Source organism: Bombina bombina, chromosome 1 (genome assembly GCF_027579735.1).
Source record: "Bombina bombina isolate aBomBom1 chromosome 1, aBomBom1.pri, whole genome shotgun sequence".
Classification (NCBI taxonomy): Eukaryota; Metazoa; Chordata; class Amphibia; order Anura; family Bombinatoridae; genus Bombina; species Bombina bombina.
The window spans coordinates 1,543,446,528-1,543,461,780 of record NC_069499.1 but is presented as its reverse complement, the minus strand read 5'-3'; the positions used below and the strand labels follow the sequence as shown (position 1 = coordinate 1,543,461,780).

Below are 15,253 nucleotides of genomic sequence, written 5' to 3'. Positions count from 1 at the left end.
TTACCATAAGATATGGCGTAAATATCTTTATTGGTGCGATTCCAAGGGTTACTCATGGAGTAAGGTCAGGATTCCCAGGATATTATCTTTTCTCCAAGAAGGCTTGGAAAAAGGTTTATCAGCTAGTTCCTTAAAGGGACAGATTTCTGCTCTGTCTATCCTTTTACACAAGCGTCTGGCAGACGTTCCAGACGTTCAGGCCTTTTGTCAGGCTTTAGTCAGAATCAAGCCTGTGTTCAAACCTGTTGCTCCACCATGGAGCTTAAATTTGGTTCTTAAGGTTCTTCAAGGAGTTCCGTTTGAACCTCTTCATTCCATAGATATAAAGCTTTTATCTTGGAAAGTTCTTTTTTTGGTAGCTATTTCCTCGGCTCGTAGAGTGTCTGAACTATCTGCCTTACAATGTGATTCTCCTTATCTGATTTTTCATTCTGATAAGGTAGTCCTGCGTACCAAGCCTGGGTTTTTACCTAAGGTGGTATCTAACAAGAATATCAATCAAGAGATTGTTGTTCCATCCTTGTGTCCTAATCCTTCTTCAAAGAAGGAACGTCTATTACACAATTTGGACGTGGTTCGTGCTTTAAAGTTTTACTTACAAGCTACTAAAGATTTTCGACAAACATCTGCTTTGTTTGTTGTTTACTCTGGACAGAGGAGAGGTCAAAGGGCTTCGGCATCCTCTCTTTCTTTTTGGCTAAGAAGCATAATACGCTTAGCCTATGAGACTGCTGGACAGCAGCCTCCTGAAAGGATTACAGCTCATTCTACTAGAGCTGTGGCTTCCACTTGGGCCTTTAAAAATGAGGCTTCTGTTGAACAGATTTGCAAGGCGGCGACTTGGTCTTCGCTTCATACTTTTTCAAAATTCTACAAATTTGATACTTTTGCTTCTTCGGAGGCTATTTTTGGGAGAAAGATTTTACAGGCAGTGGTACCTTCCGTTTAAGTACCTGCCTTGTCCCTCCCTTCATCCGTGTACTTTAGCTTTGGTATTGGTATCCCATAAGTAATGGATGATCCGTGGACTGGATACACCTTACTAGAGTAAACACAATTTATGCTTACCTGATAAATTTATTTCTCTAGTGGTGTATCCAGTCCACGGCCCGCCCTGTCATTTTAAGGCAGGTTATTTTTAAATTTAAACTACAGTCATCACTGCGCCCTATGGTTTCTCCTTTCTCTGTTGTTTTCGGTCGAATGACTGGATATGGTAGTGAGGGGAGGAGCTATATAACAGCTTTGCTGTGGGTCCTCTTGCAACTTCCTGTTGGGAGTGAGAATATCCCATAAGTAATGGATGATCCGTGGACTGGATACACCACTAGAGAAATAAATTTATCAGGTAAGTATAAATTGTGTATTTTTTGTTCCTCAAGATCCTCATCAAGGTTTAGCACCTGTAAAAGTTACCATTTCTTTCCTATGGCATGGAGAGTCCACAAATTCCAATTTGTGTACCAACACGGTGTCTAATGTTTTTAGGAGCTGTATAAAATACCAGGGAAGGAAGATTTCTGTACCTGCAGACAGAATAAAAGAATTCTGTCATTTCTTCCACAGCAGGCTGCAGTCAAGAACAATGTCAGCAAGAATGTGTATCGGTTGCTCATAAAAATGAATGTCACCATTCATATTGTCCAGTGGGCAAGATGACACATGTGTCCCTTTCAGAATCACTTTTTGTAACTGTGGAGAAGGGATTGAAGATTAATTTAAAAAAAAATCGGTTTCCTCTGAAACATCTCTTGCAATGGTGGTTAAAAACAGGGGCATCAAGGTTTGGCACCTGTAAAAGTTACCATTTCCTTCCTATGGCATGGAGAGTCCACAAATTCCAATTACTAGTGGGATATTCAACTCCTGGCCAACAGGAGGAGGCAAAGAGCATCCCAGCAGAGCTGTTAAAGTGAATGTAAAGTCAGTGACATTCATTAACGCCACATTAACATTCGTAACAAATTAGGGGCACTTTCATTCATCTTTTTTTTTTTTTTTTATATCCGAGTAATGTCGCCAAATAATACCTTGTAATCTGCTCAATCTTCGTTCCAAACCTCCGCCCGTCATATTGTATTTTTGATTGATATATTTTGCGGCATTCGATTACCAATCACAGTTTCCCCCCCAGGGTGTTCAACCCCTTATTTCTGATGTCGCACGCTAGTATTCGCATGCGCTAATCCCGATATTTCCTACTCTGTCCTGATGCGCGTTCGCGCAGGCTCTCTACCCCTCTTTTAGGAAATAGAAAAATCTATAGTATAGTGTTCAATAAGTGTATTCATTCATGGAATACAATGTTGCTAAGTTACGTAATTCGGCTTTTCACGCAAGCGCAGTTGCACAGCTCAACAAGAGCGCACTTGGAAAATACGTATAGAGCGGGTGGGACCGCTCTATACGTCACACTATGCAGAAGTAGGAAGTGGAGGCTGGGAGGAGTCGGGGGGGAAAACAGCATCAAGTTTGTAGTATAAATATAAAATAAATGCTTGATTTATTAAAAAAAGCTGTGTCCATGTCAATCTCTTTAGTAAGAGTAATGGTGGCTATTAGCAGTTAGAAGACGGCAAGGTGGTCTTTGCTTAACTTCTAACATTATTGCTACCCCTATTATAGAAAGCCAGGGTTGGTTACTCTGTTCTTTCTTTTTTACAGGTCCCTGGTAGAAGTAGAGGAATCTGCCACACCTTAGAAAACAGCTCTTGCCTTAGAGAGCAGGATCCACAGGTAAGTGCTTTACCTTTTAGGTTAGAAGGTACCGGCACTATAGGGGTTAATCCCTTGTGGAAAGCATTTGAATGCTGCTAAAGGAAACTTACAGTATTCCTTAGAGGGCACTGCTTATGTGAGGGTGTTTGTGAGAGAGGCATTCTTTATTTTAATGGGGCACAGAGATGGTGTATGGAGAGACTTGCAAATATTTGTGACTCTGGGCAATCGCTTTACAGCTCACTGCTGCTTATTTGTTTTCGCGCCCAATCACTATTACAGTTCACTGCTGCCTGTTTATTTTGTGCCATTTTATTACTGTCAGTGGCGCAGTTTTTTCTTAGTTGTGGTCAAGTGACTGCACCTCCGCACTTCCGGTTTTCTGCTTCTGCGATCAGATAGGAGTTTTGCCGCGGCAAGTGCGGAGGTTGCAGCTCCAGCGCCTGCATTTTTATCAAAGTGAATTTGGGCTGCTCCGGTGACAAGGAGGTGTGATCTTTGCTCCGGGTGTGTCCGGTTTTCAAGTGCTAGTGGGATAGCACCTTCTGGAGTGGTGAGGGTTTAGGTGCTTAAGTATTAGGTATACATTAATTGCTGCATATAAAATAAACTTAATTGCCTATATTGGGATATAAATATTTATTTTTTGCAGATGGAACCAAAACCTAATTATGGACACTAATGCTGAAAATGAGTAATTTGGAAAACGTTTACTGTGCTTGGAGGCTTAGATAATTACTCCTGTGCAGTTTTACTCTTCATGTCTAAATAAAGCTTTAATTTTTAAAGATAAATTGTTTTTCCCTGAGCCCCTGTCTCTCAGGATAGTGTTGTCCTAGCTAGCAATGCCTCAGCTTTCCCCTCAGACGTCTCAAGCCTCTCAAGCAGTGCCCTGCGGTTCCTCTGAACCTGCTACGGCGGGGGGGTCTATTTACCCGGGGATTTTGGTGCACAGATCTCTTTTGCAGCTTAATCAGCTTTTCCAGTTACTAGTAAGAGGAAAAGGAAGTCTAAACATATTTCTCTGAGTAAGGGTTCTGACACCGCTAAGGCGGCGTTAGTCTATCACAATTATCTGATGATGAAGATACCTTAGTAGCGTCTGAGGGTAAGATCCCAGATTCTGACTCTCTAGCGGAGAAATTTATAGACTAAGAGGAGGTTAATTTTAGATTTAAACTTGAACATCTCTGGTTACGTCTGAAGGAGGTACTTGCTACCTTGGATGACTTCCGGTTCTGGACCGTATGAAGGAAATTATAGCGCAGGAATGGGAAAAGCCAGGAATTCCCTTTTCCCCCTCCTCTGCTTTTTAAAAGATGTTTCCGGTGGCAGACTCTATACGGGACGGTGCCCAAGGCAGAAGGAGCTAGTTCTACTTTGGCCAAAGGAACTACTATTCCTATTGAGGATAGTGGTTCCTTCAAGGATCCCATGGATAAGAAGCTAGAAGCTTACTTAAAAAAGATGTACATTCATCAGGGATTGCAGTGGCAACCTGTTGTAAATATTGCTACGGTAGCGGGGACAGCATCTTATTGGTGCAATCCCTTATCTAATCTCGGAGGAAACTACCATACAGGAGATCCAGGATAGGATCAAGGCTCTTAAGTTGGCCAATACATTTGTGATGCAAACATGCAAGTGCTTATACTGGGAGCCAAGATTTCTAGTCTTGCTGTTCTAGCTCGCAGGGCCCTGTGGTTAAAATCTTGGTCAGAAGACTAAACTTCTGTCTTTACCTTACAAGGGTAAGACTTTATTTGGTCCTGGTCTGGCTGAGATAATTTCCAAAACGGGTGGAAATGGATCTTTCTTACCGCAGGACAAGAAGAATAGACGTAAGGGTTGCGAGAATTCTAATTTTTGTTCCTTTTGTATCTTCAAAGGACAGAGGTCTTCTCCCTTTTCTTCCAAGCCAGAGCAATCATGGAGGTCCAGTCAACCTTGGAACAAGGGAAAGCAAACCAAGAAACCTTCTACTGAGTCCAAATCGTCATGAAAGGGCTGCCCCTGATCCTGTTTTGGACCAAATGGGGGCAGGCTGTTTCTTTTTCGACAGGCTTGGATCTAAGATGTTCTGGATCCTTGGGCCTTGGAGATAGTATCTCAGGGATACAGAATAAGCTTCAAGTCTTGTCCCCCTAGGGGCAGATTTCTCCTGTCAAGGTTATCTGCAAATCGGGTGAAAAGAGAGGCCTCTTAAACTGCGTAAGTAAGGGACCTATCTTCCCTGGGAGTATTTGTTACAGTTGCTGTAGAGGAACTGGGTCAAGGGTTCTATTTAAATCTGTTTGTAGTTCCTAAAAAAGAGAGAACTTTTCGGCTAATTCTAGACCTCAAGTGTCAACAAATTTGTCAAGGTTCCATCCTTCAAGATGGAAACTATTTGTGCCGTCTTTCTTTTGGTTCAGGAAGGTCAATTCAAGACTACCATAGACCTGAAGGATGCGTATCTTCATATTCTCAGGGAATATCACCTATTCCACGGCCCCTCAAATCTTTACGAAGGTCCTGGGGGCCCTGCTGGTGGTGGTCAGATCTCAAGGTATGGCGGTGGCGCCTTACTTGGACGACATCTTGGTTCAAGCGCCATCTTTTCAGTTAGCAAAATCTCATACAAAGATGTTATCTTTTCTTCGTTCCCACGGGTGGAAAGTGAATCTGGAGAAGAGTTTCCCAGTTCCCGACAGCAGGGAATGTTTCTTGGGATCAATTATAGATTTTCTATCCATGAAAAATTTTCTGACGGAGGTCAGAAAAGCCAAAATTCCTTTTGCTCGGTTCCATCTGAGACCACTACAGCTATGCATACTCAGACAATGGAACATAGACCACTTGGACCTATTTCAAAGGATAGTTCTGGATCCCCTATCAAGAGACTCTATCTAGTGTGGTGGATCTCGCAGGATCATCTGTCTCAGGGTACATGCTTCCTGAAACCATCCTGGGTAATTGGGACCATGGACGCCAGCCTTTTAGGCTGGGGAGCTGTTTGGGGCTCTCTGAAGGCTCAGGGTCTTTGGACTCAAGAGGAGTCTTCGCTCCCCATAAACATTTTAGAATTGAGAGCAATTTACAATGCTTTGATCGCCTGCCCTCAACTATCTTTAGTCTAGTTTATCAGATTCCAATCGGACAATATCACCTCAGTGGCATACATCAATCACTAGGGAGGCACTTGGAGCTCCTTAGCAATGAAGGAGGTGACTTGAATACGGAGTGGGCGGAGTCCCACCATTGTCTCCCCTCTGCCATCCATCCACATCCCAGGGGTGGACAACTGGGTAGCAGAATTTCTGAGCAGGCAGACCTTTCATCCTGGGGAGTGGGCTCTCCACCCGGAGGTTTTCACAATGATAACTCTCAGTTGGGGGGTTCCAGAATTGGATCTAATGGCGTCTCGTCTGAACGCAAAGCTTCCATAGTACGGTTCAAGATCAAAAGATCCTCAAGCCGTTCTGATAGACGCTCTGGCGGTGCCTTGGAACTTCAGTCTAGTGTACCTCTTCCCACCGTTTGCTCTCCTTCCTCGAGTCATTGCTCGCATCAAACAGGAGAGGGCGTCGGTATTTCTATTAGCTCCTGCCTAGGCTCGTAGGATCTGGTTCGCGGATCTGATGAAGATGTCATCTCTTCCCCCTTGGAAGTTACCTCTGAGGAGAGACCTTCTATTTCAGGGTCCTTTCCTCCACAAAAATCTAGCTTCTCTGAAGCTGACTGCCTGGAGATTGAACGCCTAGTCTTGGCTAGGCGTGGGTTTTCTGAGAGAGTCATTGATACTATGCTTCAGGCTCGTAAACCTGTTTCTCGTAGGATTTACCATAAGGTATGGCGTAAATACCTATATTGGTGTGAATCAAAGAATTTCTCTTGGAGTCGTGTGAGGGTTCTTCGCATTCTTTATTTTCTGCAGGAGGGCCTGGAGAAGGGTTTGTCAGTCAGTACTCTGAAGGGTATATCTGGCAGATATACCAGATGTTCAATTTTGTTCAGACTCTTATCAGAATCAGGCCTGTGTTTAATCCTGTTGCTCCTCCTTGGAACCTGAATCTGGTTCTTAAAGTTCTGCAGCAGGCTCCGTTTGAGCCTATGCATTCTGTTGATATTAAGTTGTTATCATGGAAAGTGTTGCTATCTCTTCTGCTCACAGAGTTTCCGAACTTTCGGCTCTGCAGTATGATTCCCCTTATCTTATTTTTCATGCGGATAAGGCGGTCCTTCGTACTAAATTGGAATTTCTTCCTAAGGTGGTATCGGATCGCAACATCAATCAAGAAATTGTTGGTCCTTTTTGTCCGAATCCTTCTCCAAAGGAACGTCTGTTACACAATCTGGATGTTTTGCGTGCTCTTAAATTCTATCTACAAGCTACTAAAGATTTTCGGCAGTTGTCTGCTTTGTTCATTGTTTTCGCTGGTAAGCATAAGAGTCAAAAGGCCACTTCTACTTCTTTCTCTCTGGTTGAGAAGTGTTATCCGGTTCGCTTACGAGACAGCTGGACAACAGCATCCTGAGAGAATTACGGCTCATTCCACTAGGGCTGTCTCCTCTTCCTGGGCTTTTAAAAATTAAGCTTCGGTAGAGCAAATTCTTCAAGCGGTGCTGCCTTCAGTTTAGGTCCACCTGTTTTTGTTCTCCCTCCCTTTCCATTTGTGTCCTCTAGCTTGGGTATTGATTCCCACTAATAATTTAAAATTCGTGGACTCTCCATGCCATAGGAAAGAAACACAATTTATGCTTACCTGATAAATTTATTTCCGGCAATGGAGAATCCACGACCCGCCCTTAGTACATTTAAGACGGCTAGTTTTGTTCTGAGACCTCAGGCACCTCTATACCTTTGTATTATCATCTTTTTCCATATTCCTTCTGCTGAATGACTGGGGATTATGGGAAGGGAAGTGACACTTAACAGCTCTGCTGGGGTGCACTTTGCCTCCTCCTGCTGGCCAGAAGTTGAATATCCCACTAGTAATTGGAACTTGTGGACTCTCCATGCCTGGAAAGAAAGACATTTATCAGGTAAACATAAATTTTGTTTTCTAATTGGATTGACCAGGCAATATCTAGGGCCTAAAAGCAGAAGGTGGTTCCTGTTCCATATGGGCTCATGGCACACTCTACACATGCTTTTTCTACTCCATGGGGTTTCCAGGCTGGTGCTTCATTGGCAGAGCTTTGTCAAGCTGTGGTTAGGAAATAATGGTATGTGGAGATTTTTTAATCACAAGTTGTATATGAGGCAATCCTCTTTGGCAACATTTGGGCGAAAGGTGTTATCCTAATTACATTTTGTATTGGTCAGTGTGTTTAGCATTAATGGATTTGTTGGTTTCCCATCCATAGACTTTTTTTGCCATTGTATTCATCTTGATGGTGATTATTAGCCAGGATAACTAGAGAGTAATACCAAAAAATACAGCAATTTATATATCTTTGCTCATATCCCTGGATAATAATCGCCAGTTTCCCGCCATTGCTTTTTCCTATCTGTTTATACATAAAGCATATTATATGCTGCCGCATAAGTGTAATTATAAAGTAATGTAGCCACCAATATTGACTGGCCTTCCATATAAACAGTTTGTGCCCAAGATATACAGTATAATAGCAATCATCAAAAGCCTTGATACAGATAAACAATTATATAGCTTTGCACTTGTGTTAGTGGCCCCGTGTGACACAGGCAGAAAAGAGATACCAAAATAATGGCAGCAAAGGCAGTTACTACAGTTATAGGTTGGTTGGGGCAAACTAATGAGTATTTCAAGTGGACATTGTAAATATATAATTCTTTATAGATTGTTATATGTATGGTTATTTGTGATACCGCATGATAATTATTTGCACAGGGCTCCTTATAATTGCAGGTAATGTTATATCACATCACAGGAATAGGTCATGTTGGCCTCCATGGAAACAAGTGCATGATGTCCATTAAGTTCAACCTATACAGAGACAACCTGATTTACAACAAGAAGGTGCCAGAAGAACTTGCATTAATACAATTATAAATCTAACAAGGTTAGTCCAGCCTGAAATACCAGGGGTTCCTCGCCTGAACATGGCAACCCCAGATGATCGTTTTGGTTTTCTATGGGCTTCCTATAGAGGAGGATTCGCTGGTATTTCGGTGGTGGACTGACCTTGTTAGGCAGGATCAGACTGATATACTTCAGGAAAGTTCTCCTCTGTGAAAAGCTCAATTGGACTAAATAGAGAGGCTGCTCCCAGGTGATAACTCGCCATAGAACAAGCTACTAAGCTGTTGTTCATTCCTGGTTGAGCGCTTCTCTTTCTGTTTGTATTTGTATAATGACCCTGGGGAAGTCTCCCTAAAGGTGATGGGAAAACCAGAAGTGGACACCTTGCCCAATGTGCCTAGAGCACTGGTTTTCAAACCTGTCCTCAGGCCTCCCTAACAGGCCAGAATTTCAGGATTACCTTGGGTGAGCGCAGGTAAAATAACCATGTTTACTAATCGGCTTATTATTCTAGTTCAGATATCCTCAAAATCTGGCCTGTTAGGGAGGCCTGAGGACATGTGGCTTAGAGGAATATGGCTGCACCTCACTGACGAGGCCCATAGAAAATGGAAACTATCGTCTGGGGTTGTCATGTTCCTTGTTCAGAGGAGGATTGCCTGGTCATTTGTGGACTGGATTGACCTTGTTAGGTGGGATCAAACAGATATACTTTAGAAAAGTTCTCCTTTGTGAAAAGCACAATTGGGCTTCAAGCGGCTGCTCCAAGGTTGTAACTCGCCATAGAACCGGCTACTGAGCTGCTGTTTGTCCTGGAAGAGTTTCTCTTTCTGTATGTATGCATCTAAGCCATTTTTAAGTTTATCATGCTATTGCACTTTAGGCAATGAGTTCCACAATTTGATTGGTCTTACAGTGAAAAAATGTTTATGTTGCTGGAGATTAAATCTCCTTTTCTTTAGCCTGAAATTGTGAACTCTTGTCACAAAGAAATGCCTTGTAATAAATAGAGCTTCCGCCAACTCTATATGTGAGCCTTGAATATATTTGCATAAGGTGCCTTTTTATAGAGAATACAGACCCAATTTAGTTATCCTCTCCTTATAGCTTAAAACCTCTTCTCCTTATTCATTTTTTCTAATTCTGTAATGTCCTTTTTTTTAAAATTGGTCCCCAGAACTGCACTCCATACTCAAGGTGAGGTCTTACCAGGGATTTATATAGTGACAGTGTAGTGTACTTCACAGTCCTTCCTAACAGCCAAGGGGTTTGTTTTTCAGATAAAAGTATATTCAAAGAAGAGAGGAGTGTTTATATGTTCAGAACTAATTCTGTGTGTTTTCTTTCTTTCACAGGGGATCGCTGGTTGCATTCTGGCCCGCAACATGGGCAATACATGGAGCAGAATTTTCAAGGTCTCAGTGGAATTCTCAATTTACCTTCTCGGGCTGAGGTTGAGAGAGAAGCCAATCAGAAAGCAGATCTTCTTGGCAAGGAGCTGAGAGACTGGACGGATAACAGTTTGAGAGGCTTCTGGACAGTGGGAGGAGTGTGCACCAAGATAGGTTCCTCCTCCTGCCCTTCCCTTCCTATTTGCTCCAGTACCCATTGGAGCTCTTTTTCCCCTGACTCCAAATCTGAGCTAGGACACATCAGACCTGATGGCCGGCTGAGGTAGCAAAGCCTGTGAACAAAGACCACATGGATAAGAGGGCAGGTTATAGACACACAGGAGCTTGTGCACACAGCTGCTAAAGGAAGTGTGTGCTGGACAGTTTATATGCTTGGTTATGGCAAATATGGTGGCCTCCTGTTCCCCAGAGCAGATTTGCCATCTTATTAAGATAGAGCAGGATCTTCCATGTTATGTATTAACAGCATTAAGTGAGGCTGTATACAAAGACTCAAGATGGGATATGGGCAATACACATCACCTTCTGTGTGCACCATATCTATCCCACATGTGCCAAATCTGCTCAGCACCTGAGACAATTCTGCTGCTATAGAACAGACTAGAAATGACCAAATGTTCCCTAAGGGAAAATGTCCCTACTCCTGAAGTCAGAGATTTTAAAGGAATCTCCTGTCCTTCATGCCAGGGGCTGGCCCCCTGAACTTGTGTTACAGTAAAGACTTTTTAATATCTTTAGACTGCTTCTGAAAGATCCAGTGGTTTCTCAATAACATTTCTCACTTGGGAAGCAGCTGGTGATATCACTGTGGCCCTAAGGTCCTTTCCTATTGGCATCTGTCACTAAATTCTGGTACAAAGTGAAAAGGTCTCCTATTTAACCACGAAGCACATGATGGACGTGGTGACAGCTGCATTAGGGATGGCAAGGGACAACGTAGACATTTATTACGATACAAACCAAAGGTTGCCCTACAGTGCAGCCTAATGTGTGTACAGCATAAGGGACTGTTGTTGATAGGTCCGATGGTTGAAGTCACCCTGTGACAAAGCAAAGCACTTTATGAACATGTTTTTTATGGTGCAAAATCAATCTTAATAAATGGGATAATCACTGAAATTCTTTAGTAGTCCGGCAAACGTAATTTATAGCACACACGCATGCTTTCATTATACAGGTACAAATCCCCCAAATCTAGAATTCCAAACACATTCATTTTTTTTTTAACCCCTTAACGACCCACGTCGTACAGGGCACGTCACACACAAACTGGTCTTTAAAGACCAGCGACTTACCCTGTACGTTGTTAGGGGTCTAAAGTGGCTGGAAGTGATCCTGATCGCTCCCAGCCACTTTCAAGGTATTGCCGTGATGCCTCGATATTGAGGCATCTTGGCAATACCTTTTTTCCAAGACCGATGCAGAGAGAGCCACTCTGTGGCCTTCTCTGCATTGGCCAGCGATGGTGCCGCTCGTTGGTGGGTGGGAGCAGTTGTAGGGAGGCGGGTGGGCGGCCCATCACTGGATCACTTCCTGTCGGACGATGGATCAGTCCCCGGTGCGTGCAGGAGCGCGCACGGGGCGTGTGCGCGCGCCCGTGTTCTTCTGCACTAAAATGTGCATTTAAGTCTTGATGGGAGCTGGTGTTGGGAGAGGGAGGGATTGAATTATGTTTAAAAAATGGATCTGGGAAGGGGGGGAGTATTGAGGGGGACAGCTACACTACAGAAAAATAAAAATGTAGTTAAAAAAGGCACATTATTTTGAAAATAAAAAGTGTTTTTAATTTTTTTGTGAGGGCAGCAGAATACCAGAAAACACAAGTTGTCTCTTAAATAAATACTAATAAAAGTTATTTCTCTTGTTAAGTGTGTTCAGTCCACGGGTCATCCATTACTTATGGGATATATTCTCCTTCCCAACAGGAAGTTGCAAGAGGATCACCCAAGCAGAACTGCTATATAGCTCCTCCCCTCACATGTCATACCCAGTCATTCTCTTGCAACCCTCAACAAAGAAGGAGGTCGCGAGAGGAGTTGGAGTTTTTACTTAATTATTCTTCAATCAAAAGTTTGTTATTTTAAAATGACACCGGAGTGTGCCGTATTTGGAGAAGAATCTGCCTGCGTTTTTCTATGATCTTAGCAGACGTAACTAAGATCCGCTGGCTGTTCTCGACATTCTGAGGAGTAGGGTAACTTCAGAAAGAGGGGAATAACATGCGGGGTCCCCCACAAATGAGGTATGTGCAGTACATTATTTTCTGGGAATGGAATTGACTAAGAAAATACTGCTGTTACCCATATGATGTAAGTACAGCCTTAAATGCAGTAGTAGCGACTGGTATCAGGCTGATAAATGTATGCGCAGTTGAGTTATTTTCTAGGGACTAGAATTTGACTGAGAAAATACTGTTAACACTGAAATAATGTTTAAGCCTTATCTGCAGTGGAAGCGACTGGTAGCAGGCTTAGTGATAACTTTGCATGACATTCAAAATGTTGTTTTTAAAACGTTTACTGGCATGTTATTCGTTTTGTGAGGTACTTTGGTGATAAATCTTTTTGGGCATGATTTTTTTCCACATGGCTAACGTATTTTCTGCATAGAAACCGTTATATCAGGTCTCCCACTGTTGTAATATGAGTGGGAGGGACCTTGTTTTATCGCCTTGTTGCGCAGTTAAAATTCTAGCACAGTCTTCCTGTTTCTTCCTCCTTGATCCAGGACGTCTCTAGAGAGCTCAGGGGTCTTCAAAATTCGTTTTTGAGGGAGGTAATCAGTCACAGCAGATCTGTGACAGTGTGTTTGACTGTGATAAAAGCGTTAAATCTTAATTTGATATCCGTTTTTGGGTATTGAGGGGTTAATCATCCTTTTGCTAATGGGTGCAATCCTCTGCTAATTAATACATTTCTCTTTAAGAATTGTTGACTATAACTGAATTAGTTTTCTTTGTTATTCAACTGTGTTTTTAAAAGCGCTGCAGCGTTTTTTATATTGCTTGTAAACTTATTGAAAGTGATTTCCAAGCTTGCTAGCTTCATTGCTAGTCTGTTTAAACATGTCTGATACAGAGGAATCTGCTTGTTCATTATGTTCAAAAGCTGATGTGGAGCCCAATAGAAATATGTGTACCAATTGTATTGATATTACTTTGAATAAAAGTCAATCTGTACCGATAAAGAAATTATCACCAGACAACGAGGGGGAAGTTATGCCGTCTAACTCTCCTCACGTGTCAGTACCTGCGTCTCCCGCTCGGGAGGTGCGTAAGATTGAGGGGCAAGTACATCAAGGCCCTTACAAATCACTTTACATGATATGGCTAATGTTCTGAAAGAAGTATTATACAATATGCCCGAATTAAGAGGCAAGCGCGATAGCTCTGGGTTAAGGACAGAGCGCGCTGATGACACGAGAGCCATGTCTGATACTGCGTCACAATTTGCAGAACATGAGGACGATGAGCTTCATTCTGTCGGTGACGGTTCTGATCCGGGGAGACCGGATTCAGAAATTTCAAATTTTAAATTTAAGCTTGAGAACCTCCGCGTGTTACTAGGGGAGGTGTTAGCGGCTCTGAATGATTGCGACACGGTGGCAATCCCAGAGAAATTATGTAGGTTGGATAGATACTATGCGGTACCGGTGTGTACTGACGTTTTTCCTATACCAAAAAGGCTTACAGAAATTATTAGTAAGGAGTGGGATAGACCCGGTGTGCCCTTTTCCCCTCCTCCGATATTTAGAAAAATGTTCCCTATAGATGCCACCACACGAGACTTATGGCAGACGGTCCCTAAGGTGGAGGGAGCAGTTTCTACTTTAGCCAAGCGTACCACTATCCCGGTGGAGGATAGCTGTGCTTTCTCAGATCCAATGGATAAAAAATTAGAGGGTTACCTTAAGAAAATGTTTGTTCAACAAGGTTTTATATTGCAGCCTCTTGCATGCATTGCGCCTGTCACGGCTGCAGCGGCATTCTGGTTTGAGTCTCTGGAAGAGGCGATTCGCACAGCACCATTGGATGAGACTTTGAGCAAAGTTAGAACGCTTAAACTGGCTAATGCGTTTGTTTCGGATGCCGTAGTGCATTTAACCAAACTTACGGCTAAAAATTCCAGATTCGCCATACAGGCGCGCAGGGCGCTATGGCTTAAATCCTGGTCAGCAGATGTAACTTCTAAGTCTAAACTACTTAACATTCCTTTCAAAGGGCAGACCTTATTCGGGCCCGGCTTGAAGGAAATTATTGCTGACATTACGGGAGGTAAGGGCCACACCCTTCCTCAGGACAGGGCCAAATCAAAGGCCAAACAGTCTAATTTTCGTGCCTTTCGTAACTTCAAGGCAGGAGCAGCATCAACTTCCTCCGCTCCAAAACAGGAAGGAACTACTGCTCGTTACAGACAGGGTTGGAAAGGCAACCAGTCATGGAACAAGGGCAAGCAGGCCAGAAAGCCTACTTCCGCCCCTAAGACAGCATGAAGACAGGGCCCCCTCTCCGGAGACTGATCTAGTGGGGGGCAGACTTTCTCTCTTCGCCCAGGCCTGGGCAAGAGATGTACAGGATCCCTGGACGTTGGAGATTATATCTCAGGGATACCTTCTGGATTTCAAAACTTCTCCTCCACAAGGGAGGTTTCATCTGTCAAGGTTATCAACAAACCTAGTAAAGAAAGAGGCATTTCTACAATGTGTACAAGACCTCTTAGTGATGGGAGTGATCCACCCAGTTCCGCGAACGGAACGAGGACAAGGGTTTTACTCAAATCTATTTGTGGTTCCCAAAAAAGAGGGAACCTTCAGACCAATCTTAGACTTAAAAATCTTAAACAAATTCCTAAGGGTTCCATCGTTCAAGATGGAAACCATTCGGACCATCCTGCCCATGATCCAAGAGGGTCAATATATGACCACAGTGGACTTAAAGGATGCCTACCTTCACATACCGATTCACAAAGATCATTATCGGTACCTAAGATTTGCCTTTCTAGACAGGCATTACCAGTTTGTAGCTCTTCCCTTCGGGTTAGCTACGGCCCCGAGAATTTTTACAAAGGTTCTGGGCTCACTTCTGGCGGTACTAAGACCACGAGGCATAGCGGTGGCTCCGTACCCAGACGACATTCT

The 15,253-nt window shown here is 43.2% G+C and overlaps 1 protein-coding gene across 1 annotated transcript in view; it reads left to right on the top strand.

The window, feature by feature from the left end:
* XYLT2 (xylosyltransferase 2) overlaps nucleotides 1-11,236 on the top strand; it is a 50,228-nt gene extending 38,992 nt beyond the window's left edge. The window contains exon 11 of the mRNA XM_053708861.1: nucleotides 10,061-11,236. Within this exon, the coding sequence (XP_053564836.1) occupies nucleotides 10,061-10,383 (323 nt within the window). The 3' untranslated portion in view covers nucleotides 10,384-11,236. The remainder of the gene's footprint in view (nucleotides 1-10,060) is intronic.
* Nucleotides 11,237-15,253: the final 4,017 nt, after the last annotated feature.